Source organism: Suncus etruscus, chromosome 7, assembly GCF_024139225.1.
Source record: "Suncus etruscus isolate mSunEtr1 chromosome 7, mSunEtr1.pri.cur, whole genome shotgun sequence".
In the NCBI taxonomy this organism is placed as follows: Eukaryota; Metazoa; Chordata; class Mammalia; order Eulipotyphla; family Soricidae; genus Suncus; species Suncus etruscus.
The window spans coordinates 56,621,743-56,648,933 of NC_064854.1; the positions used below are offsets into that span (position 1 = coordinate 56,621,743).

Sequence of the window (27,191 nt, forward strand, 5' to 3'; positions counted from 1 at the left end):
GGGGGGGTCCTAGGGCCTCTTCTGACTATATTTGGCAGTGTAACAGTTTAAAGATGTGATACTATTCGGGACCCGGGGAGTCTCAGGCCACCTTGGATTTGCGGGAGAGTTCCAGAGATTTAACCAGTAGTACCTGGAGGGAGGCACAGGGGGAGATCTGGGGTCTCAGGGATCAAACCCAGATAGGTACGCCAGTCCTTTGCTTTATCTCTTTGGCATCCCCTACGGCCCACCTTTAAAATTGCTTTTTAGGGCCCGGAGAGATAGCACAGCGGCGTTTGCCTTGCAGGCATGGACCAAAGGTGGTTGGTTCGAATCCCGGTGTCCCATATGGTCCCCCGTGCCTGCCAGGAGCTATTTCTGAGCAGACAGCCAGGAGTAACCCCTGAGTGCCACCGGGTGTGACCCAAAAAAAATTGCTTTTTAACTGTGCACAATGGTTTTGGGGGTCCTAAACATGGAACTTTCCATGGAGAAAGGAACAGAAGTTCCTCCTGCAGGAACAGAAGTCTAGACCCCTTGAGCCTGGCTGGTGACTCCTGTTCATTCATTCACATCTCTGTAGCTCATGGCCCCTGAGTCATGCCTTCACTCTCATTAATGTAGCTAATGCACTCGGGGCTGTTAGTAGAGGTTGTGTGGCAACTTCTGAGGGTCCTTTTTTGCCTGCATGGGGAGTCCATACAATCAGAGACCTCCAATCAGCCTGCCCACCAGGATGCACCCTACAAAGAACCTGTGTTTGTGCCACCCTCATAAGGGCCAGCTGCGTTCACCCACTCCTTAGTGGGGTGACTAAGATCCTGACCTCCTTCCTGTGTCCCCAATCCAATTACAAAGGCACCTAACCTACTCTCACACATCTGTAATAAGGTGCATAGATGAATGAGATTGGGAAAGACTAAAAGAAAGGTCTTTATCCTTCTTTCTTTTTTGAACCCTGTTCTCTGTCAGGCAGGTAACAGAGTCTGTCTCTAATTAGGTGGGAAGGAGATGTTTTCAAATGTAGTGGCAAATCTTTGTGACCTATCTAGGGCATGCAGAACTCTGGGGAGCTGAGGGAGAGCTGAGCCCAGTCGTGTGTGTGTGTGTGTGTGTGTGTGTGTGTGTGTGTGTGTGTGTGTGTGTGTTTCTGGGAAGGCTTGTCTGGGAGCTGAAATGAGTTTTGTTTGCATCTCATCGAGAGCTGTTAATGATGCAGCAAAGGACCAGGGGTACACAAACCTACAAGTCCTTATTCTTTCTGGAAAACACAGCTCGGAGCCTCTTAGCAATCTGGGTATCCTGAAACTCCCAACTGAGTCAAGTAATGGCTAATATCTACTATATATCTACTATAACGAACTCTCCTGAGACTCCTCTGGCCACGCAGGACTCTCTGCATTGGCTGTGAAGTCTGTCCCTGAACTGCCAAACCTTGTTAGTGTCATGCTCTTTCAGCACCCCCTGGTCTTGCCCTGGTGGGTCTCCTTGGGGCTTTGATCTCTGCTGGAGGTGTAGTCGGGTGACACAGAGCATAGAGGAGGCTTGGCTGAGGCTGGCATATCACGTCACAGCTCGGCCAGCAAATGTGCAAACTTGGAGATGAAGAATAATTAAGAGACCCCCACGAGACCTTAGGATTTGGGGGAGAGAGACAGGTTGGAGGGTTGTGGAGCTAGAGGAGATTTCAAGAAGGAGAGAGGCTTGTGCTGAGGCTCAGAAAGAGGTGCAGACAGGGAGAGGACCAGGTAGGAAATGGGCAGGAGGAAGGAGGTGGAGTAGAGGAGGAAGCTTTAGGTTAGCCAGGTACCTAACTCTGCTCTTGTTCCCTCTTCCCCACCCATTTCTCTTTCTTCCCTTCCTTCCTTCCTTCCTTCCTTCCTTCCTTCCTTCCTTCCTTCCTTCCTTCCTTCCTTCCTTCCTTCCTTCCTTCCTTCCTTATTTCCTTCCTTCCTTCCTTCCTTTCTCCCTTCCTTCCTTTCTCCCTTCCTTCCTTTCTCCCTTCCTTTTCTTTCTTCCCTTTCTTTCTTTCTTTCTTTCTTTCTTTCTTTCTTTCTTTCTTTCTTTCTTTCTTTCTTTCTTTCTTTCTTTCTTTCTTTCTTTCTTTCTTTCTTTCTTTCTTTCTTTCTCTCGTTCCTTCTTTCTTTCTCTCGTTCTTTCTTTCTCTCTCTCTTTCTTTCTTTCTCTCGTTCCTTCTTTCTTTCTTTCTCTCGTTCTTTCTCTCTCTTTCTTTCTTTTTCTTTCTTTCATCCTTCCTTCCTTCATTCCTTTCTTTCTCTCTCTCTCTCTCTCTTTCTTTCTTTCTTTCTTTTTCTTTCTTTCTTTCTTTCTTTCTTTCTTTCTTTCTTTCTTTCTTTCTTTCTTTCTTTCTTTCTTTCTTTCTTTCTTTCTTTCTTTCTTTCTTTCTTTCTTTCTTTCTTTCTCTTCCTCCTCTTTCTCCTCTCTTCCTCCTCCTCTTCTCTTCTTCAAAGTCCCCATTTTTTTTTTTAGTTTTTTTGTTTTTGTTTTAATTCCCCCCCCCCCCCCCCCAGTTTTTGGGCCACACCCAGCAGAGCTCAGGGATTACTCCTGGTTCTGCCCTCAGGAATCACTCCTGGCAAGTTTAAGGGACTATATGGGATCCTGGGGATTGAACCTGGGTCAACCGCACACAAGGTAAATGCCCTCTCTGCTGTGTTATTGCTGCAATCCCTCAAACCCCCATGTTTGATAGCTCATTCCTCTGGTGGAATGAAGTACTAAGGATGGAGCAGCTTGACTGGGTCTGGCCCTCGTGGTGAAACCAGGTTCAGAAGCAGGTGTTATCTGGATGTTCCATCACTGTCTCTCAGCTGCTTTAGAAGCAGGAAGCTTCAACTAGGTCCTGATGACCAAAGTTCTGATGAATGAAACAATAATCACTGAGGTTATTTGGTGGAGGGGAGGATTCTTGCCAACAGAGATGGACCAAGCTGTGCTGAATTTAGCTGGGCCTGTGCCCTGTGTCCCTGGTATTTATGACTAGCATGTAGCCTGTGACCAAGTGACCCATAGGTCACTAGTGAAGGACTCCAGCTTCTTGAGGGAGACCTGGTCTCTGCTGTAAAGCCAACTTCAATGGAGAAATACTGAGAAACCACTATTGAGCCAGTAGTGTGTGACTATAGGCCAGTGGGGGGCCAGGGAGGCAGGGCACAGGGGGATTTTTTTCCAATTAATGATGGGGAGGATTTGAAACGTGTTCGATGGCTTTGCCAGCAGAAATGTAATGAGCTGAGGACTACGTGCTGCTGAGGTGGGAGCAGTGGCTTAGTGGAGCCTGCCCTAATGACAGCGGTAGTGCCTTGCTCAGGATTCTTTTCATGAGCCAGACTTTGTGCTGCTTGGGATCCTTGGCAGAGAAAAGTGGAAGGAGAGCAATGTTTGAAGGGGAGATAGAAGAATGCAGCACTCAGGACAGGCCTCTTTGGACTATGTGAGTCTTCCTCTACCTCCATTCAAAGCTCACTAACTGGAAGCTCAGCTTTGGGTGCCAGCCTGGTGGTTGACCTGCTCCTTTTCTTGAAGTCCAGTTCTTCTGCTGCTCCCTACTTCCCTTGCCCATCCCCTTTGTCAGTAGGAGACGTTGGCATCTCACCTCTCATTCATCTTATTTTGAAACTAAACCAAGTCACAGTTGGGGGTTGAAGGAAAGGAGTCTTAACAGGGATGACCAAGGAGGCCCATTTGTTCTCCCTCCCATGCATTCAATCCATTAGGAGAATGAGCTGAGGAAAGTAGAGATGGGATTTGCTGATCTCTGTGTCTGACCAACATGGAAGGACTCATTGTGGACCATTATCATCCTTTTAGTCATTCTTTTAAAAAAAAATAAATAACAATTTGGTCACACAAGCAGTCACCAAGAGTCACTTGTGTAGTATAAGGCCTGAGTCACTGGCGATTTCCTTCATTGCTGGGCTCTTGATATTTGGGTTGACCTTGGTACCATAAGCCAAGGGCAGCCCTGATGACTGGGACAAGATAATCATTGAATCGAGCCCTTCTCTGTAGAATCTCCAAAGTCCCATCTTTAGCTGGTGAGGGAACATGTCTGTTCATTCCTCATTGCTCATCATCATTGATGATGCTTCAGGAGCTTTCCATGAGCTTGGCCCTTGCTGTGATTCTGACTTGTCCTGTCACATTTTGTCAGCTCAGCCCCAGCTGCTGCCTCCATCATTCCAGCCTACTTCAGTGCCCCTTAGGCTAAACTGTCCACCATCAAGGAAGCATAAGGAAGAGGGAGTGAACAATGGCACCATCATGTTCAGAGACAAAAAAGGCTTCATTGGACTTGGTCACTAGCATCCCCATGTCAGCTGCCTCCTCTAACTTGTTCCAAAAGTCTTTGAATGTTTGATGCTAATGGAGATAATGGTTATTATTTAATTTCACCAATATTACCTACTACATAAAAACAAAAAGGGAAGGTGGAGAAGGATGTGGCCTAGAATAAGTGTGAAATATTAGCCAGATGAAAGAATTCATGGACTAATTTTGTACTTTACTTGGGAAGGCTGGCATGGCTGTTGAGCACATGCCTATGGAGGGGGTCCGGCTTACATAGCTCTGCCTTTGGCTGCTGAAGACAGCACCCTCAGGCATTCTTCTTTTGGGTGGACCCTTTATATGCACAGCCTGCCTGTCATGCAAAACACACATTCTGTTCATACTGACATGGCTTACTCAGGGATCCTGGGTCTGGAAAACCAACCCTATTGAAATGGAGAAAATCAAAGCATATAAGTAAATTGAGCAAGCTGGGAGGACTCAACTTTGTCCACATAATCCTCATTGCTTTCCCACTAGGCCCATTTGGGAATTTGGGGCATCCATGAGGGTAGTTTGGATCCGGCACATGTAGAGCATGAACATCTATCTGCCTTTCAGTCTCACCAGACTTTGACATTCTCATGAAGCCACATGACAGATCACCCAGTGACTCAGGATCAGAAACATTTTTTATTGATTTTGGGCCACACCTGGGTTTGCTCAGGGGTCACTTCTGCCTCTGAGCTCAGAAATTATTTTTGGCAAATTCTAAGGACCCTATGGGATGTTGGGGATAAAACCTGGGTCAGCTACATGCAAGGCAAGTACCCTCTCTTCTCTAGTACTGTTGCTCTGGTACAAAAGAGCAGAGAGTTCTAAGCTACCACTGAATGTATAACTCACTTGGTTTTTGCTCTGGGACAGCAAAGCAGAGGTGCCGAGGCAGCCCCAATCCAAGGTCCAAAAAAGCAGCTCTATAAAAAGCCACAGAAAGAGGACGGCTGGAAATAGCCAGGCCAGTTTCAGCACACCAGCCTCCAGCCACGTCCCCTGGAGGGCTCACGGCCCTCATTAGATTCAACTTCTCTAGTCTCCTGAGGAAGCAGAAGGCAGACATCTGCTGTGAAAGGCAAAGATGAGTTCAAACTGAACAGATGGAAAACATCACTTCTCAGAAAGGCAAAGCCCTCAAAAGTGATGAAGTAGAGCTTCCTCTCAGAATTATCCTCTCAGCATCTTTTGGTAGGAAGGAACTTCCAGTGTCAGGCTTAACTCTCCCTTGAACCTTACCTCTGTCACCAGTTCTAGCCTAACATTCAAACTAACAACCCAATCCAACCCTAAACAAACACTAATTGTCACCCAGCCAAGCACAAACACCAAACCAATGCTAATATGATTCTAAGTCAACTCTAAATCAAACCCTAACTTTATACTAATATAACCCTAACCCAACTCTAACTTCACCCTAACCCAACCCTAATTGTCACTCAACTCAGCACAAACACTAACCCAATGCTATCCTAACTTAACCCTAAACCTAACCCTAAATTAACACTAATGCAGTATCAAATCAATCCTAACCCAACCTTAGCCCTAACTTAACCCTAACCCTAACCAAATCCAACACAACCTTAATCCAAATCTGTCACTTAACCCAGCACAAATCTTAACCCAACCCCAAGTGCATCTTAACCCAACCTGAACCCTAATTTAACACTAACCCTAATTCAAATACAACTAAACCTTAACACAGCGCAAATTGTCACTTAATACAGCACAAACCCTTACTCAATCCTAACCATAAATGTAAGCTAACCCAACCCTAACAATTTCTTTTAGATTTTTGTTTTGTTTTGGGGCCATACCCAACAATGCTCAGGCCTGATTCCTGCTCTGCACTCAGGAATTCCTCCTGGAGGTACTTGAGGAACCATGTGGGATGTCCAAGAGTGAACATGAGTCAGTTACATGCAAGGCAACTGCCCTCTATACTGTCACTGTACCATTGCTCTGACCCCCCAGTCCTAACCTTGGTCTCAGCTTGGCTCTTTCTTTCTTTTTTTTTTCTTTTGGTTTTTGGTGCACACCCGGCAGCATTCAGGAGTTACTCCTGGCTCTACCCTCAGAAATGCTCCTGGCAGGCTTGGGGGACCATATGAGATGCTGGGATTTGAACCACCAACCTTATGCATGCAAGGCAAATGCCCTACCTCCATGCTACCTGTCTGGTCCCAGCTAGGCTCTTATTTCTTTCTTTTCTTTTTTGTTTTGTTTGTTTAAAAAGTAAAGGCCATTCTGATAAAGGGAAGTGGAAGGAAGAGGAATAAAGAGAAAGGAAAGAATATTTTTTTTTCTTTTTGGGCTACACCCCGTGACACTCAGGGGTTACTCCTGGCTATGAACTCAGAAATTGCTCCTGGCTCAGGGGACCATATGGAATGCTGGGGATCGATCCCAAGTTTATCCTGGATCAGCTGCATGCAAGGCAAACGCCCTACAGCTGTGCTATTGCTCAGGCCTCAGCTTGACTCTTTCTTAGAGACCATTGCCTGGCCCTTGCTGTTTTCAGCCAGTGGCATTTTAATGAAAGAGGATCTGGAGGTCTATCTTTGGACCTAGAAGGGGGAGCCCTTCTAGAAACTTCTCAGGGCAGCACTAGTGCAGAACCTTGCCCTTGGGAGAGGCTGACCAGGCCGGGGAGAGGGGGTAGTTACTGCCTGCCAGAGGGCTATGCAACTCACATCAGAAGCCCCTAAGGACAGATGTAGACCTCTTAATTAGTGGGGTGGCCTGTGGAAAATGCAAAGTATTTCCATGCAATTAAAGACTTCAGTCAGCCCCCAAAGGGAGGTAATGTTCCTAATAATTTGTAAATTGAACTCACACTATTTAATCTGCTGAAAGTGTTTCTCTGGCCTTCCATTTGGAAAGGAGTTGGGCAGGGGCTAATGAGTTCCCTGGACCCACCCAGCCCCCATGGCCAAGAGAGTATTTTAGAAGAGAAAACCAAGGGCCCTTTCTCTTCTCCTTAAAGTCACTTCTCTGGCTGCCCAAGACCTCTCCCGAGGACACTGGAGTTTAGTGTAGATCACACTGTATCTCAGAGACTTAGTTGGATTTTTCTCAGTCTTTTGTGGGTACTGGGAGAAGGGGGTTGGACCTGTTTATAGGGGAACTATTGGCAGCTGGCTGGAGGGAGGCCTGCCCTGCATCTAAACAAGACTTTTTACTCCCAGGATGTTTGGATTTCTAGGGAGCAAGAACAATCAGATGGCATGCTTTCCTCCAATAAGTTAGCACTTTGGGGTGACTTCCAGTTTGGTAGGAATTTGTCCTGCAATTTGGACATTTCTCATATAACAGCCATCTCTACCTCCTTGTCTTATCACTGTTGTTTTCCTCCTTCTATTTGTCATGTTCCTGACTGGAAATCTGTTCACACATAGCCTTGATGCTTTCAGCATGGGCAGGAGGGGTGCTCAGTTCCTTGTAGTGCTCAGGTGTGTTTCTGGTTGAAAATGCTCACAGCTCTTCAGCTGTAGAGCTCTCAGGTAGGGTGTGGTTGTGTGGGCCCACACCCTTCCCTTGGGGTACATACACTCACTTGCAGCATTATAGGCTTCAAATAGCAGAACTGCTGGGTCTGTACTTGCTGTGTGTGGATGACACCAAGTGTGGAAATCATGGTCTTAAGCTTACAGTGCAGATATCTGAGGAAGGGAGAGAGGGATGGAAAGAGTTGAGGAGGGGAGGGAAAAGGAGGGAGGGAGGGAAGGAGGGAGGGGGGGAGGGAGGGAGAGAGGAGGGAGGGAGGGAGGGAGGGAGGAAGGAAGGAAGGAAGGAAGGAAGGAAGGAAGGAAGGAAGGAAGGAAGGAAGGAAGGAAGGAAGGAAGGAAGATGGATGGTTATATCAGTGGATGAATCTGTGCATTGCCTTCCTGCCATGTTTGAACAGCTGTGGAGTGGCTCTTCTCATAGTCTCACAACTGTAGGTTCCATCACCTTCTAGACCTTCCTGCTCTCAGTAACTTGTCTTTTGTGTTCTCGTGTGCTTGTAGAGGGCAAAGGGGACTTTGGCATGCCAGCTGAAGGCTCCTACCCCATCCAGCCAACTCTGGAACATCTGGATCAATCAGGTGTGACCAGGGGTGCTGGTTGGGTGCACACTGCTTGCTTCCTCTTGATTGGTCTCTGACGGCTGGAGCCAGATGAATAAGCATTGGCATGCATGAGGGAGTCCAGACCCCAGATCTGCAGGCACTGTTGGGTGTTTCATTTTTGGAGGGGTGGGGGGAGGGCGGGAAATGAACAGAGATATGTGGGCCACCAATTTGTTCAATTTCCATCTCCCCAACAGTGAATTCCTCTGGGAATAGCATTTTGATTTGGTGCATTCAACTTGCTTAGGGGGAGAATTAATTATGTCTCAGCTTCACTCATCTGCTCACTCCCAAGGGTGAGAATGAGCTGTGAGGTGCCATCCTCAAATGGGCTGTGCTCCCCTCAGGGCCAGGAGCTGGAACCCTACCTACTGCTAGGGTTCAGCCACCTCAGGCCACTCCCTGAATTTTGAAGATATTGCAGGAACCAGGACCCCTGTGATGGAATTAATGACCACCCTCACTTACTCAGGACAGGGGGACGATTCCTCTGGCTCCAGAGGTGTCTCCTTGAACCCTTCTCCTAGCACCCTCTAAGAAGGAGAAGTGCAAGGATGAGCTGTTTGCAGTCCTGGACAGCTGCTGGAAGCTTCCTTGTCTATTGATACATGCCTTTGGAAACCAGAGTATAGGGATGGCTTCCTCTAGCTAGAAGGCAGCCCGCCAGAGAACAGCTCCCAGTGTGCTATTCCCAGCAGGATCCCAGGAACTGACCACCAGGAAAATGCCTTCCACAAGGGGAATTTTCTGGAGGAGTGAGCAATTGAATGTGTGAGTCTCATGGGCAATTATCCGGTATGAGCTCTGCTTATGGGCATATAGAAGATGCCTGGATCAAAATATGTATAAACTTGACCTTTCCTCGTTCCTGTCTAGCTCAGTGGTCCACAACCTGCGGCTCACAAGCTACATGTGGCTCTTTACACTTTTTTTTTTTTTTTTGTGGTTTTTGGGTCACACCCGGCAGTGCTCAGGGGTTATTCCTGGCTCCAGGCTCAGAAATTGCTCCTGGCAGGCACGGGGGACCATATGGGGCGCCGGGATTCGAACCGATGACCTCCTGCATGAAAGGCAAACGCCTTACCTTCATGCTATCTCTCCGGCCCCTCTTTACACTTTTAATTGGCTCTTCTGTGTGCCGGGTGGCCGCTCCAGGAATCAGGACTCTGCTCCTAGCCTCTGTCAGTGCGCGCCCTGTGTGGCTCTCAAAATAAATTTCAATCGTGGTTTTGGCGAGATTTGGCTCAGTTGAAAAAAAAAGGTTGCCGACCACTGGTCTAGCCTATCTTTCTCTTTCTCTCCCTCTTGTTCCCCTCCCTCCCTCCTTTCTTCCTTCCCTCCCTCCCTCCTTCCCTCCCTCCCTCCTTTCTTCCTTTCCTCCTTCCTTCCCTCTGTCCTTCCCTCCCTCCCTCCTTCCTTCTTTTCTTCCTTCCTTCTCTCCTTTCTTCTCTTCATTCATCTTCCTTTTTTCTCCTCATCATCCTTTCTTCCTCCTCTCTTCCTCCTTCTCCCTTGCCTTCATTTCTCACTTCCTTCTTTCCCTCCCCTCCATCCCTCCCATTATACCTTCCCTCCTTCCTTCCCTCCTCTGCTTCCCTCTTTTATTCCCTTCTCTCTTCCCTCCCCTTCTTCCCTTTATTCTTTCATCCTTTCCTCTTCCCTTCCATTCTTCTTTCCATCCTTTCTTTCATCCCTCCTTCCTTCCCTCCCTCCTTCCCTCATCCTTCTTTCCTCCCTCCCTTCCTCCCTTCTTTCCCTCCTTCCTTTCTCTTCCTATTCTCCTTCCCTCCTTTCTTCTTTTCCATCCTTCCTTCTCTTCATTCATCTTTCTTCTCTTCTTCCATTCCTTCCTCCTCCCTTGCTTCATTTTTCACTTCCTTTTTTCCCTCCCATTATTCTCTCTCTCCTTCCTTCTCTCCTTCCTTCCCTCCTCTGCTTCCCTCTTTTCTTCCCTTCTCTTTCCCCCTCTTCCCTTTATTCTTTCATCCTTTCCTCTTTCCTTCCATTCTTCCTTCCTTATGTCCTTTCCTCTTTCTTTCATTCCACCCTTCCATCCTTTGCTCCCTCAGTCCTTCCATCCTTTCTTTCATCCCTTCATTCCTTCCTCCCCTTCCTTCACTCCTTCCTTCTCTCCTTTCTCCTCTCCTTACCCTCCTTCTCTCCTTCCTTCTCTTCCATCCTTCATTCTTTCTCTCTTCCTTCTTCCCCCTTGCCTTCATTTCTCACTTTCTTCTTTCCCTCCCCTCCATCCCTCCTATTATTCCCCTTCCTTCTCTCCTTCCTTCCCTCTTCTACGTCCCTCTTTTATTCCCTTCTCTCTTCCCTCCCCTCTTCCTTTTATTCTTTCATCATTTCCTCATTCCTTCCATTCTTCCTTCTATCCTTTTCTCTTTCTTTTGTTCCATCCTTCTATCCTTTGCTCCCTCAGTCCTTCCATTCTTTCTTTCATCCCTCCTTCCCTCCTTCCTTCCCTCCCTCCTTCCTTCTATCCTTCTTTTTTACCTCCCTTTCGTCCCTCCTTCCTTCCCTCCCTACATCCTCTATTCTTTTTCATCCTTCCTTTTCTTCATTCATCTTCCTTTCTTATCTTCTTCCATCCTTCCTTCTTCCTTGCTTTATTTCTCACTTTCCTCTTTCCCTTTCCTCCATTCCTCTCATTATTCCCTCCCTCCTTCCTTCTCTTTTTCCTTCCCTCCTCTGCTTCCCTCTTTTCCCTCCTCTCTTCCCTCCCCTTCTTCCCTTTATTCTTTCATCCTTTCCTCTTTCCTTCCATTTTTTCTTCCTTCTATTCTTTCCTCTTTCTTTCATCCCTCCTCCCCTCCCTCCCTTCATCCCCTCCCTCCTTCCTTTCTTCCCTCCCTCCCTCCCTCCCTCCCTTTTTTCCTTCCTTCCTTCCTTCCTTCCTTCCTTCCTTCCTTCCTTCCTTCCTTTCTTCCTTCCTTCCTTCCTTCCTTCCTTCCTTCCTTCCTTCCTTCCTTCCTTCCTTCCTTCCTTCCTTCCTTCCTTCCTGACATTATGCAGACTATGGGACTTAAGAAATATCCCAGATATACCTTTATTCCCAGGAGCTTAGCAGCGAGTAATTGAGCTCAAAAATAAAATTAGGGGGACAAGTATTGTGGTTAGAAATGTTTGAGGGGTTGTTCCTTAAGATTATGGTAGCAGGAGCTCAGGTGATGCCACTAGATCAAGGTGTGGGACAAGCAGGAGGCAGCTAGTAAGGGGTGGGGGTTTGACCTAAATGGAGGTAGAATCCACAAGCTAGACAACTGGACAGTCTTGGAGGAGGTCACCTGGTTGGGGGTGCAGAGAGTGAAGAACTGTCAAACATTCCATACCTGGACAGTTGCCATTTATGTTATAAAAAATCTGGTTACATAAAATGCATGCATGCACGCATGTGTGTGTGTATGCGTGCGCACGCACACACACACACACACACATCTGGAAGCTCTCTAACAAATCTCATTCCACTCTCAGGTAAGTGCGGCAAATGTCAGCTTCCTAATAAAATAAAAGCTGCTCTCATTTGTTTGATCTCTATTAAAGGCAAAAGAAATAATTTATTGATTATTTTAAGGAAAAACGTGTTTTAAATGCCACTTCCCCCCACCGAGTGGCAGACTGCTCGTTGTGGGGTTCTCCTATGCCCCTAAAACTGCTCCTTGCATTATAAAATGTTAACAGTTTTGAGGGAAATCAATCAAACCAGTAGAAAGTTCATGAAAGGATTTAAAAAAAAAAAAAGGGTCCAAGAGGCTCATGGTTTGCTGTGTGATCTTTTTTTTTCTGGTCCAGAGTTTGCAACTTCCCACTTGGACTTGGGTAGACTTTCTTGTCTTGTTTTTAATGCTGCCAAAATGGAAGCATAGGCACAAAGACACAGCTGGGGGTGAGGTGGGATGGTGGAGGGGATGCTCTAGCTCTAGTGCCAGGTGAATGGCTTGGGTGTGTCTGCAGGAGGTAGGCATAGATGCACAGATGCAAACATCTATGGTGACATGGCCTGAATAGGCCTGCCAGAGAAGGTAGACTTTAATGGTGACATAGCCTGGGTGCGCCTGCAGGGGGCGACAGAGACTTCTATGGTGACTCGGCCCCTTAGCCCTTTGCTCGCCAAATGGGGTATCACAGGGGTTATAGCTTGGAGGAAGTGGGTCCCTCTCACCTGGAGATCGGGGTGCAATTTGCCCTTGTCGTTTCCCCTGCATTCTTAGAAACCTTCAGTCAATTCTGTTGTCCTCTGTTTTCTCCTGCATCTCCTCAGATCGTGGCAGAGAGCCAAGACTCATTGGAGAAAGAATCTGTGGTTTCCTTGCATACTGCTCTTGCAGAATCAAGTTATTAACTACATTGCCTATTATTTAATTCTCTTTTGGGGGTGATAGGCTACATCCAACTGTGCCTTAGCTTCTTTCCTAGCACTTTAGGACCCACAGTTTCTACAACTTTCTCCCTATATCCCCCTTTATTCCCCCCACCCCCCTCCATTTGCCAACCTTGTTCACTCAGGAAATGTGTCCTTCTGTCTCAGCATGGCGGAGGTTGGGCGCTGGTGGGGCCTTGCTCAGAGATTCACCTCCAAATTCACTGAGTCTCCCCAGGCACCCAGAACTTGGCCTGGTGGGGGTGGGGCAGTTCTGTCTGGATGGGTTGTGGCTTGCAGGGAAATAGAATTCCCAGGATTAAAGTATTTATTTTACCTGTCCTGGCCCCTGAACTCCTTTCAGGGACATTTTCTGGAAGCTACAGTAAGAGGGAGAAGGGACAGCCAGGGGACTCCAGTATATTCCTCACTGGGCCTGCAGCGGACTTTGCTGACTTTGTTTTGGTTTCAGTTTTGGTTTTGGTTTTGAGGCTACACCTGGCATTGCTCTGGGCTTACCAGCCTCTGCACTCAGGAATCACTCTTTTTTTTTTTTTTTTTTTGGTGGTTTTTGGGTCACACCCGGCAGTGCTCAGGGGTTACTCCTGGCTCCATGCTCAGAAATTGCTCCTGGCAGGCACGGGGGACCATATGGGACGCTGGGATTCGAACCAATGACCTCTTGCATGAAAGGCAAATGCCTTACCTCCATGCTATCTCTCCAGCCCCAGGAATCACTCTTGATGGGCTTGGGGGTCCCTATAGGGTGCTGGGGATTGAACCTGGGTCAGCTGTTTGCAAGACAAGCGCCCTCCTTGTTCTATTACCCTGCCCAGTGGCTTCTTATCTTTGTGCTATGTGTGTGTGTTTTGTGTGTGTGTTTGTGTACGTTTGTGTCCAAGCGCACTGCCCTTGTTCCAGGCAGTGGCAGCAGAGGAGGATAAATGAAAAGATTCATGGTGAGATGAAGTGTATAAATCCGAGACAGAATCCTGATGAGACAGGAAAAGGCTCCCTTGATTACATCTTGGGGAATAATCTTGACCCAGCCAGAGAAGGAGAGGCCCGCTGGGAGTTGCCTTGGGGGACTTTTCATCTCTAGCCTTATGATGGGGGTGGCGTTGATGGACACTCCAGGTGGCAAACAGAGCCATTTGGCACACCCCAAAGTAATGAAATGGACTTGGAGGGATATTGACCCAAGTGAAGGGGTGAACACAGATCTTGCAGCGAGACAGATGCCTACAGAGTTCTTTGCACTGCCTGCCCTCCCATCCCAGGGATAGGCTAGGGAAAGAGGCAGACTGAGCTCAGTCCTTGCCAATATCAAGCCACCGAGTCTCCATGGGTCTAGAAAAAGGTCCTGAGGTACAAAAGGGAGCTCCTCAGCTACTCTGAACCTCAAGCATGTCTCCAAACCTGTTCCTGTAGATATAGTAAGAATTGGAGCATAGCTCAGTATTCCTCAGTAGTATTTGCCATAAGCAAGACATGGGTCCAACCTAAGTCAAATCTATTTCATAAGTCCTGGGGATGAGTAGAGAGTATGACTGTTGGCAACATGACCCTTTGTTTTATTTGCAAGCTACTAAGAGAGTAAGATCTCAGAGTTCTCACCACAAGAATAAAAACTATTCCTGTATCTGTACTCAGGCCTTACTCCTGGCTCTGTATTCAGGGATCACTCCTGGTGGGCTTGGTAACCATATGTGGTCTTGGAAATTGAACCCATGTTGGCCATGTGCAAGGCAAATTCCCTGCCTACAGTACTATTGCACCAGTCCAACAACTCTTTCCTTCAAACTGTTTGCTAAGCAAGAAGCTAAGTTGGATGAGTTGACAGTGGCACCCTGGGCATCTCAGTTGGGTTTTCTTCTCTGATCTCACTAATGATAGTAGACTATCCCTTTGCTTCTGAGCAAAACTGTTGTGAGTTCTTGCTGCACTTGAATAAATAAATGATGGAAGGAAGACTTCCTGGATGTATGAGTGTGGTTAAATGGACTTTTGAATAAATACATAGCTAGTTGGATGGAATTATTAATGTATGGAGGGATGATTGGATAGACACATGGATAGATGGATGGATTCATGGGATAGTTGATGGGTGCATGGATGGGTACATGGAAGTGAGGATGTATATAGAATGGACGATTAAATGGATGTTGAATGGAATGATAAATAGATGTATGGATGGTTGGATGGATATATAGTAGTGGGTGGAATGATGAATATTATAGAGGGATGTATATATGGATGATAGTTGGATAGGGCATGGCTGATTAGATACATGGATGTGTGAATGGATATATGATGGTTAAATAGTTGAATGATTGGATGTTGGATGGAATAATAGATGAATAATAATGGATGATGATAATAATAATAATAGTAATAATAATAATGGATGGTTGGATGGATGGGTGCATACATGCATATGTGAATGGGTGGATAATTGGATGGGTGCATGAATAATAGATGTATGTATGTATGAATGGATAGTTTGATGAGTGCACAAATAGATTGGTATGTTGATGGATACATGGGTGATTATATGGAAAATTGATGAATGGTTGGTTGCATGTATGAAAGGGTGTAGAGTTGTATGGATATAGATAGATGTTTGGATGGTTGAATGGTTTGATAGATGGTGAGTTGGATGATGAAATGGTTGGATGGATGGATATGTGGTTTTGTGTGTGGATGGATAGTTAGATGGATGCATGATGGTGGTGATACCTCTTCGTATTTTGGGAGCATCCTCCCACCTCCCCAATGTTCTCTCTTCACAGGGTGGCATGATCGCTCTGCTGCTGTCCATTCTGTGCCTGGTGATGATCCTGTACACTCGCCGCCGCTGGTGCAAACGTCGCCGGGTCCCCCAGCCCCAGAAGAGTGCCAGTGCAGAGGCTGCCAATGAGATCCACTACATCCCATCTGTGCTGATTGGCGGGCATGGCCGTGAGAGCCTGCGCAATGCCCGTGTGCAGGGCCACAACTCCAGTGGCACCCTGAGCATCCGGGAAACCCCCATCCTAGATGGCTATGAGTATGACATTACAGATCTGCGCCACCATCTGCAGCGGGAATGCATGAATGGAGGGGAGGACTTTGCCAGCCAGGTCACACGCACCCTTGACTCCCTGCAGGGCTGCAATGAGAAGACAAGCATGGACCTGACACCAGGTGTGTTGGGGGGCATGTGCAGGGGCTGCCTCCCTCTCCTCTTCCTCCATTTCTCACCTTCTAGGTATCCACATTGCATGATCCAGGTTCTGCCAATCCTCCTTTAAAGGATCCTGATTTTAGTTTTGAGAAAGTTCATCTCCTTGATATGGGGCAAATTCTAATTCCTTTGCCTTTTTTGTGGGGGGTGGCACCAATGATTCTTTTGTGTTTGCTTTTGGGTCACACCCAACAATGCTTAGGGATTACTCCTGACTCTGTGCTCAGAAATTATTTCTGGCAGGCTCAGGAGACCTTATGGATGGTCGGGGATCAAACTCCCGTTGACTGCATACAAGGCAAACACCCTCCCTGCTGTGTTATCTCTCCAATGATTCTTGGCCACCGGGATAACTGTTGAGTAAATGCAAGAGACTGAGAATATAGAGATGTTCAGGCATTGCCCTGTGATGCCAGAGATTGAACAGGGCTTATCTATGTACAAGGCCAGCCCCCTACCCTTCTCACCCCTGTCCTGTCTCTCCAGCTTTCTGCTTTCACTCTCTTGGACTCTTTGCCTGCTCAGACACTGGCCTTGACTTCTCCTTCTGCAGGAAGTGATAATGCCAAGCTGTCGCTGATGAACAAGTACAAAGATAACATAATTGCCACCAGCCCTGTGGACTCCAACCACCAGCAGGCCACACTCCTGTCCCACACTTCCACCAGCCAAAGAAAGCGGATCAACAACAAAGCAAGAGGTAAGTTTGCCTTGGTGCATGGCTCATGACCCTTCTGGGTGTTGGGGAGCCCCGAAAGGGTTGTGTTCTGAACCAACTTTCTGGAGGCTCTGGGGTGCAAATGACCCAATTTAAATTGGCAATATTCAGGGGCTACTCCTGACTCTGCACTCAGGAATCAATCCTGGTTGGTGCCAGGGATTGAACCTAGGTCAACCGCATGCAAGGCAAATGCTGTCTCTGCTGTAAGATTGCTCTGGCCTCTGGGATTTGGGGGTCACAAAAGATAGCACAACAGTGAATGTACTTGTCTTGCATGTAGCTAACCCAAGTTTGATCCCTGGCATTGCAGAGGGTCTCCTGAGCACCTCTGGGAGTGGCCCAATCTCCTGCACCCAATAGGCAATCATTCCTAGAATGATTAGACCACCCAGAATCATGGCCGATGAGGAGGGAATTTCCTATCCCCCTTCCATACCCAAGGATTTTTCCTTTCTTCCTAGGGGTACCTAAGATATGGGGATGGGAGGAGCCCCTTGGGACTCTCACATAGCATCTGTCATCAATAAATTTATCAGCCAGGAAGCCACTATCCTCTGCCAGCTTCTCCCACCCAGCGCTCAGTAAATGACTTGCCCAATAGGGGCTCATTACGGTAGGTGGGTAATCACAAAGACATCACTTCTGAATATTCTATCTTGGCTCCTGTTCTTTGTAGCTGGTTCTGCTTTCCTAAACCCAGAAGGGGATTCTGGCGCAGAAACAGAGAATGACCCCCAGCTGACCTTTTATACGGACCCCTCTCGGAGCCGAAGACGCAGCCGAGGTAGGAAGGGGGTGCCTAGAGGAAAGCAGGGGGTAGTCTCTGAGGTGCATGGCTAGGCTGGAGGTCAAGGAGAGGAATAGACAATTCTTGACCTGCCCTAAGTCCCAGCCACTAGCTGTAAATTGACAACACTGTGTGAAAAACTCAGACTGCTGAGCAAGGCAAATGGGGCATGCTTGCTTGCTGTTCTGGAAGGTTCCAAGATGTGTTTCTGAGATGATATTGTTGGAGGGGAGATACAGTGAGTAAATGTCCACTGGGTTGACAAGGTGCCAACTGGCCCTCTGCAGAGGAGGAAGTAAGAAAGAAGAGTCACAGGGACAAATGTAACAATGGTCTAGCGGGGGGGGGGCACAAGGAGATGAGTATGTAGCTTGGAGTACAGATTTGTGAGTGGCTTTGGAGAAAAGGAACAGGGGATGCAGAAAGCATTGGATCTTGAACTGTGAAGTGAAGCCAAGGCTTGAGTTGAACCCACTGAAAAGCTTTTAGGGTGGGTTGTACAAAGTTGGGAAGTAGGGGGTAGAAGGGGGGAAAGGCAGGGAGATGAGGCAATTGCCTATTATCTTGGGCCAATTGAGTGATTCTAAAGAAGGAACCAAGAGAGAGGTTGGGGACATACACAGCCAAGTTGGCACACTGGTGTTGGAAGGGGGAAAGGGAGGCTTGTCAAAGTGGAGTAAAGGGAGCTAGCTTAACCCTAGTGCCAGGGTTAAGGTGCTAATTTTGCACATGACCAACTCCAGTTTCATCCATATCACTGCAAATGCTTCCCGCCCAGCTCTGCCGGAAATGACTCTAGAGCACAGAGCCAGGAATAAGCGTAGAACACCACTATGGCCCCCAAACAAAACAAAATAAAACCAACAGGGGCCAGAGGGATACTATAGCAGGTAAGGCATTTGCCTTGCATATACTGACCTGGGTTCAATCCCTGACATCTCATGTGGTCCCCTGAGCATCGCTGGATGTGGTCCTCCACAAAAAAATAAAATAATATAAAAACCAACAAAGCCTAAAGGTGCCTTTGTGGCTGGCATATCCCCCACCCAGCTGTGGATAGGCAAGAAGGAAAAAGGGCTTTGTTGACTTCCCTTGTGCACTACTCATGGCTGAGTAATCGGAACTGTACCCCATGATCATCACTGACCTCCCAAGATCCCAATCCTCCATGGTGCTTAATAATGCCCATGAGGTCTTACAGCTAGTGGGTTTCCCCACTTCCCGGGACTGGGATGAGGTATTAGAGAGATACTTCACGAGTGGCCGCTGTGCGTAATGTGATCTGCTGGGGTCTCACGTGTGTCTTGCCTTCAGTGGGATCACCTCGAAGTCCCGTGAACAAGACCACCTTGACGCTCATCAGCATAACCAGCTGTGTCATCGGCCTTGTGTGCTCCTCCCACGTCAGCTGCCCACTTGTGGTGAAAATCACCTTGCACGTCCCTGAACACCTGATCGCAGATGGTGAGCCCCGGCTTAGGGTACCCCTGTACTCCCCTATCCACCAAAGAGTAGAGAGCTTTGGTTGAGAAAGAGAGCAGTGAGGGAGAAAGCCAGGGGCTGCTATGTCCTTTTACTCTAAACCAGGAGAACGGGGAAGGAGTATAGCACAGCAGGGAGGACATTTTCCTCCCAGGCAGGTTGCAATCCCCAGCATCCTGGTCTTCTGAGCCCTACCAGGAGGAATTCCTGAGTGCAGAGCCAGGAGTAAGTCCTAAGCATTGCTGGGTATGGTCCCCAAACAAAAACACAAATGAAAAAATAAACTCAGAAAACAAACAAGCCCAGAACGTGAATGAGGTGTAGGGCCCAATTGCATTGTTCAGAGAAAATGAAACCGTGAAAGCCATTTTAAGCCGAGTCTGTCCCACCTCTGCCCCTGGCCCACTGCCATGTCCTACTCCCATCTGTTTTAGTAGAAGCCTCATTTTTTGTAGGGAAATCGTGGGTGCAGATGGAGAGAAAGATTCACCGTGCTTAACTCTGCTGTGTCCCCAGGGAGTGCTTGTAATTGCAATGGCTACCTGAACCCTAGAACTCCCAAGAATTAATTGACTTTCATCCAGGAGGGCCCCAGGGTAATGGGAGTCATCTGGGTTCTGAGAACCCCTGAATTAGTTCAGCCTGGAGCCCCTAATTCACTTGGGATCATGCTGTCGACTGCAGGCAGTTGGGTGGGACCACCACGGGATTCAGGGACTGTGGTGGGTGCAGGCAAATGGCAGGGCCTGCTCCGGAGAGGAGCTCCAGGGCCTATAGCTGGCTTTGCCACTGGCACTGTCCCCTGCAGGGCATCCACCCCCAGCTTCTGAGTGTGTGCCTTTGTGCATGGGTCCAGGTGTCTGTCCATGCATGTCTCTGTGTGATTGTGTGTGATCTGTGTGTATCTGTATGTCTATCCTTGTGAGTCTCCATGTATCTACATGTCTCTGTGTGACATGTGTCTCTATCTGACTGGGTGTGGTTGTGTTTATGTCTGTGTCTACGTGACTGTGTCTGTGTTCTTGTGTGTGTGTTTGTGTGTGCCTGTATTTTCATGCCTTCATGCCTTATGTGTCTGTCCTTGTGTGTTTCTGTGTCTCTGTGTGTCTTTGTGTGTCCATACCTCTCTGTGACTATGTCTATGTGTGTCTGTGTCCATGTCTCTGTGTCTGTGTCCTTGTATATGTCTGTCTGTGTGATTGTTCATGTCTCAGTGTGTCTGTGTCCTTGTGTGTATTTGTATCAATGTGTGTTGGCGAGTGACTGCGTCTGTTTGCATTTGTGTCCCTGTTTGTGTGCATGTGTCTATCTGCTTCACTCTCCCACCTTTGGGTCCACACTGCCCCGCCCCGCGTGCCCCCGCAGGCAGCCGCTTCATCCTGCTGGAGGGGAGCCAGCTGGACGCCAGCGACTGGCTGAACCCTGCACAGGTGGTACTGTTCTCACAGCAGAACTCGAGCGGGCCCTGGGCCCTGGACCTCTGTGCCCGGCGCCTCCTGGACCCCTGCGAACACCAGTGCGACCCTGAAACTGGTAGGTGGATGAGAGCTCTGGGCTGAGGGGTAGCACTATCTGCGCCTGCCCCTGGGAGTTCAGCTTGTGCCAATGTGAAGTGGAACTCCTGAGTATGCCACCTTAAAATGAAGGGTCCTGGCAGGGCCCCATTGGGATCAGTGTGGTTCAGATGATTTCTGGCCACCTAACTCACTGTCCATTTAATCTGGTTTGGGGTAGGGGGATGATTCTGTTCTAAAACTTTTGTGTGGGTTCTTTGTGTCCGCAAGGGTTTGGATTTTTTTTTTTTGGTGGGGGGCCACACCTGGCAGTGCTCAGGAGACATATAGGATACTGAGGATCAAACCCAGGTCAGCCACATGCAAGGCAAATACCCTCCCTGCTGTGCTGTCACTCCAGTCTGTGTCTGCAAGTTTTTTTTTTTTTGAATCTCAAATTTAGCAACGCTTATGGCAGAAAGTGATGATCGTCTACACTTCAATCCCCAGAGAAATCCTGTCTTAAATGCTAGTGTCCCCCCTTTCGTTCCCTTTCCTGTGCTTGAATCTTAGAGACTTTGTATGCACAACATGTCCCCTCAGGATGTCCTGTTCTTTCCAAATGTTCTAAAACTGTGAAATAAACCTTTATAATCTGGTTGTTTGTCCTGGGGGCTGGAGTGATGGCGCTAGAGGTAAGGTGTCTGTCTTGCAAGAGCTAGCCTAGGACGAACCACAGTTCGATCTCCTGGCGTCCCATATGGTCCCCCAAGTCAGGAGCAATTTCTGAGCTCATAGCCAGGAGTAACCCCTGAGCGTCAATGGGTGTGGCCCCAAAATAAAAACAAAACAAAAAATTTCTCTTGACTTGGGGGACCATATGGGATGCCAGGGGATTGAACCGCCATCTGTTCTAGGCTAGCATGTGCAAGGCTGACTCCGTACCATTGCTCACCGCTCCAGCCCCCACTTTCTTTCATATAATTTTTGTTTTTATTTTTAGGCCACACCCAGCAGCACTCAGGGGTTACTCCTGGCTCTGCACTCAGAAATGACTCCTGGTAGGCTTGGAGACCAAATGGGATACTGGGGATTGAATTCAGGTTGGCATTGTGCAAGGCAAACATCATCCCTGATGTGCTATCACTCTGGCCCCTATCATCACTCTTTTTCTCATCACCTGTTGTTTGACTTTTAGGCAGCTTTAAATTTTTAATTTCCAAAAATACTCCTCAAAAGAACATTTCTCCAGCATAAATGCAGGGCACAATGGAAGTTTTCTTCTTCTTTGTTTTAATGTTATGTTTTGGACCACACTAGGTTCTGCACTCAGGATTCACTTCTGGTGATGCTTGGGGGACCATATGGGACACCAGGGATTTCTTGCTGTGCTCTCACTATGGCCCCAGTTGAAATATTCTTCTGATAACTATTAGAAGGGAGGCAGATGCCTGGGCTGAGTATGGAGGCATCATGCAGACTTGAACATTATTAAATGGAATGGGGGACCCTAAGGGACAGGGCCCCCAGTCTGAGCGGACCTCCATGAATCAGACCCCTGTGTCCAACAGCCTCTACATAAGCAAGGCTTTGTCACCCACATTGGGCAGAAATACGATGGGAAGAACCTCCCTTTGGGGAGGGGGTGCTGGTTCCACAATTTCTGGCTGTGAATGAGCTTCAGCTGAAATTCATTGGAATGAGGCCCTCCCAACCCCAGCCAAGGGATAAGGTGCATCTCACTTTGAATGGCAGCTGAAAAGGGGTGCCACTGACTTACCTTTCTAAAGGCCAGGATAGGGTACCACCCCTCTGTTCCCAACCCCAACTTCCTTCTGCAGACACTGTGGCTCTCACTCCCCCACTCATCACTTCACGCTTTATTGCTTCCCACTCTCTTGGCTTAGTGGACCTAGTGAGTGACTCTTACCCCACAGCTGAGTATGGGAATTTTCTGTCGATTAAGTGGGCGCTATTTCTGCCACCCTCCAGCAAGCATCTTGGGAAATGTCATGGCTGCTGCGCCAAGGGTCTGTGGGGTCAGGGGAGCACCTATGTCTTCTCTGTATGCACACACATGTAAACCACACAATGCCTACAAACAAATCACTTGACATATATGCATGTCACACACTTGCCGTGCTTTGTACATGTGACATACATGTGATGGTTACTCACATGCTGCAACACATGTTCATGCATGCTGAGGAACCTACACCATACATTGTACACATAGCATGTACACATGCATACTCATGCAAACACATGCACATAATGTGTATTCCTGCATGTCATATTTACCCACATCATATTACATAGCATGCATGCTACATAAGCAGTGTACACATCATGTGCACCGTATTATATATACATAATACATGCATGTACATGCCTCACAAATACATACATATAATGTGTGCCTGCCATGAGGCAATAGCATATGTATGATACATGTAAACATGCCCAGAACATACATGCATGCACACCACATAACACATAGCACACACATAACACATGTACACATACCATACCAACACACACAGGACACACAGGTGCACTCTTCAGGCAGTGAATGAGTGTTCTTTGGCGATGAGGCCTAGTGGAGAACAGATGAGAGTGTTTGGTGCACCCAGCCCCTGCCTTGTTGAGAAGCTCCCCCAACTTCTCCCTTGACCTTAAGTCCACCTCACCCCTCCTGGGCTGGTTTTTATCTTTGACAAGAGAAGATAGCAAAGGGGCCAGAGTGCCAGTACAGTAGGGAGGGCATTTGCCTTGCACATGGCTAACTAGGGTTCTATTCCCAGCACCATCAGATGTGGCCTCAAAACAAAACAAAATAAAATTGCATAAGGGCAGAGAGAGCTAAACAGACTCTTGTGCATGCAGGAGTCCTGGGTTTTGATCCCCAGCACCACATGGGCCCCTGAGCACCAAGTTGGGAGTACACCTAAGAACCTCCAGGTATGACCCCAAAACCAACCAAAAAAATAAAAAGAAAAATATGATGAAAGAATCCTCTTTTGTGATATCCAAACCTCTAAATAACCACTGACTGTGGACACAAGAAAGCAGCAGTATAGGGAGCAGATGCTCAAGAGTTCTTGCTCTAAGTATCTACAGAGCCCAGAGAGGGGGTGATCAGAAAAGGTGATCTCCTCTTCTCTCCCTCCTCCCTCCACACTCTTCCCAGGTGAGTGTCTCTGCTACAAAGTTTAAATGAAAGACCCCATCCATAATTCACCTCTGTGAGTTGTTGAGACCCCCCACTCACGACAGTGACCAGAGTGGAGGGTGGGGAGGCAGGACTCTGGGACCCAGTGATACCAACACAGGCTTCAGCCAAATCCCCTGCATTCTCATTTCCTCTAAGGGGACCTGCTAACTCTCTCTCTTCCTCTCTCTTTCCCTCTCTTTCTCCCCCCCTCCTTCTTCCCCTGCCTCACCCCTTCCATCCACCTTTCTCCCTTCTTCCCTTGCTTCCTCTCTCCATACTGTTTCCCAGGTGAGTGTCTCTGCTACGAAGGCTACATGAAAGACCCCGTCCATAAGCACCTCTGCATTCGCAATGAGTGGGGTGCCAACCAGGGGTAAGTGAGAGGAGACATGGGGTGGGGACGGGCTCCTGGCTTGCTCATAGGCGCCATGATAGGGAATGCACTATGGCAGTGATTATTTATCTTCCTGGTTATACACAGTTCAGGGATTATTTTCATACTGCTTGTTCCAGTGACTTCCCCATTTGTAAGTTGTGACAATTTTGCCTTCAAGTCCCATAGACTCCAACTAGGAACTGGGAATCCAGCTGCTCCCTTTGCTATGACCCCAGCCAACAGGGGAAACTTAGTTCATGGCACTGGTAGACATTCCAAGCCTGGAGGTAATGCCCATGTAACCTTGAGTACTTTGCCTTGAAGGAGAAGGGTGTTATTTTTTTTAATTGATCCTCCTTATTGAGAAGATAAATTAGACCTTGACTTGGCAAATAGCTTAACAGGCTACAGTGCAAACTGCCTGATCTCTTGACAGTCAACAGAAACCACCCCATTATCCCCTGAGCACTGAACTGGGAGTACATGATCCTCAATACTACTAGGTGTGGCCCCAAAATAAACATCAGCATAAATGCAGATCTTTATAAAGATATATAAACATATAAGAATTCACCTTTTTGCTTTCAATTTTGGCATCTTTTATATTCATAAATATTTTAATGTCAGGACCACGGAGAATGACTCGGGTTGGACAGACTGGTATGCCTGGAGCCCAGAGTCAGTCTTATGTCAATAAACCTCTGGGGTTGAGGCCTTCTTAAAATCAGGCCAAGGATTTTTTTTTCTGTTTTCCCCATATTTTTCTAGGCCTATGCAAACAACGGTGATTGCCACTGTCACACTTTTACTATTTTTTCTTTAACCCTTATCCTTTAAGGAAAAAAAAACAATTTACTGAACTTAAAAACAAATAACTGTAGTAGAATGCCTGTCTCAAATACAGGTAGGGGATGGGAGGGGGGCTATTGGGGGGGAATGTTACACTGGTGAAGGGGGGTGTTCTGTTTGTGACTGTAACCTAACTATAATCATGTTACTTAAATAAAAAATAAAAAAATATGCTACTTCAAAAAATTGTTTTAATGTCAGGCCACAGAGATAGTTGAGCAAGGAGAGCACTTGCCTTGCACATGACTGTATATGACCAATAAGGATTCACTTCCCAGCACCCCATAATGTCTCCTGAACAATGCTAGAAGTCATCCCTGAGCACAGAACCAGGAGTCAGTGTCTCAGGCATTGCCAGGTGTGACTTCCCAAAACAAGCCAATAAAAATTTTATGTCAGAAAATACTGCAGGGAATTCATCATTTTCCCCTTTTTTAGAGAACATAAATGGCCAAGGCATTAGTATAGTTACATAGTTGTGTGACCAACCAGCCAGCTGCCTTTCACTGCTTTCTCCATTTTTTAAATTTATTTTAAAAAAAAATCACAAGAGTGTGAGAATTTTTTTGTAGTCTTAAAAATCAAGTTCCCTAGGTTATGTGCCACTTGTGTGATATTCTGCCTTGTTTTGCACAAAGAGCAAATATACTTTCTGCATTGACCTGGTCTTGGGTAGGGTGAAAGGAAAAAAGAAATGAATAAAGTTAGCTAGTATTCAACTCTGATCTGCCGAATGGGGAAAATGAGTCTAGGAAGAACTGGGCACCATTCATCTCAGCATGCTTGCTCAGGTGACAGGTTGCAAATGTGTTTTCAGCCCGACAAAGTGGCACAAAGCAACCTCTTCCTTCCACACCTTGCCACAGAGGACTCATCCCCCTGGAGGAATCATCAGCTTCTCCCATGAGATTCTGATGAGGCACTGCGCCTAGAATATTGAGTACTGTTCTGGACTCTCCCAGCAATAAATATGGAGACAAATAGGTGAGAGTGGGAAGAAGAGCAATAAAGATGATGGAGGAGCCCCAGGGAGTGATGGATGAGGAGGAGCACGGAGAACTTGGCCAGCTGATGACTAAGTCAAGGCATGATCAATGCTCCTTAGACAGCAGTGGAAACAGACAAATGTTCTGGAACGAGTAGAGATGGGAGGGAATAATATCAGGACAGGTGAGACTGAAGTGAGGGGAAAAAATAGAAGAATTGCGGTTTGGAAATGTGGGTTAGCGGGGGTGCCAGCAAGCATTGCCATGAGTGAAAAGAAAGAATGGATGTATTACTAAGGGACTTAAAGGACCCCTTCATGGGGCTAGGCTGTCTTGTGGAATGAAATGTTCAGTGGCCAGGGTACAGGAAATAAGGTACTTGTGTGATCCATCCACAGAGCACCTCTAGGGGGCGCTGCCAAGCACAGATCTAGGAAGCACTTTTCAACAAGCCCAGCTCAACCTCTAGCCCTATCTGTACATTGAAATAATAATATAATCAAATAAAAACATTTGTAGACAGGGGACTAACTCCAGAGAGGCTTCTTGTTGACAGCTAGATGGAAAGGACGGAAAGCTCGGCTAATAGAATTCCGTCTAGACTGATAACGAACACAGAGTGGCATTGACTGGGTCCAGATCTAGTCATCTTGTTTTGGCTGCTGAAATATTTGTGTGGTTGTCGGAGAGTCTAGAATTTAGCTGCCATGAAGGCTGAGGCTGCCCCACTACTGATCCTTCTGGAATTAAAAAAAAACAAAACTGGTCATGGTTGCATTTGGTGGCCAATCTCTCCTCTCTCTCCATCTTTGGCATTATAGACAGATGCTGGGTTGTGGCTGACTTCACTGGGATGGTCACACCCAATTTTGTCTGGCTGTCTGGCGCTGGGTGTAAGAAGCCTTTGGATGTAGACAGGCCTCTGGGGAAATGCAGGTGGCGGTGGGCATGTGCTGGTGTCCTGGGAAACAACACAGGCTACTTGGAGGCTGACAGACAGACACATTTGCTGCAGAAAGCAGACTCAGAGACCTCATCTGTCATTTCCAGCTCTAATTTTCATTATTCTCTGAGCATTACCAACTACATGACGGCATTCTGGCTATTAATAAAATAACAGAGCCACTGGTAAGAGGGGTGGTTGGTCAGGGGGCGGGGAAGGGGTAGTATCAGGATAAGCTGCTGGGTTTAGATGTATATCAAAAAAAGTGCCAGACGGCCAACTGCCTGCCTTTCCCTCCGAAAATGACAGG

The 27,191-nt window shown here is 47.3% G+C and overlaps 1 protein-coding gene across 1 annotated transcript in view; it reads left to right on the forward strand.

The window, feature by feature from the left end:
• The window catches only part of ASTN1 (astrotactin 1), a 185,348-nt gene that overhangs the window by 86,103 nt on the left and 72,054 nt on the right, over positions 1-27,191 (forward strand). The window contains exons 3-8 of the mRNA XM_049776415.1: positions 15,597-15,990; positions 16,584-16,730; positions 17,428-17,535; positions 18,853-19,002; positions 20,386-20,553; positions 24,016-24,100. Coding sequence (XP_049632372.1) covers positions 15,597-15,990; positions 16,584-16,730; positions 17,428-17,535; positions 18,853-19,002; positions 20,386-20,553; positions 24,016-24,100 — 1,052 coding nt within the window. The remainder of the gene's footprint in view (positions 1-15,596; positions 15,991-16,583; positions 16,731-17,427; positions 17,536-18,852; positions 19,003-20,385; positions 20,554-24,015; positions 24,101-27,191) is intronic.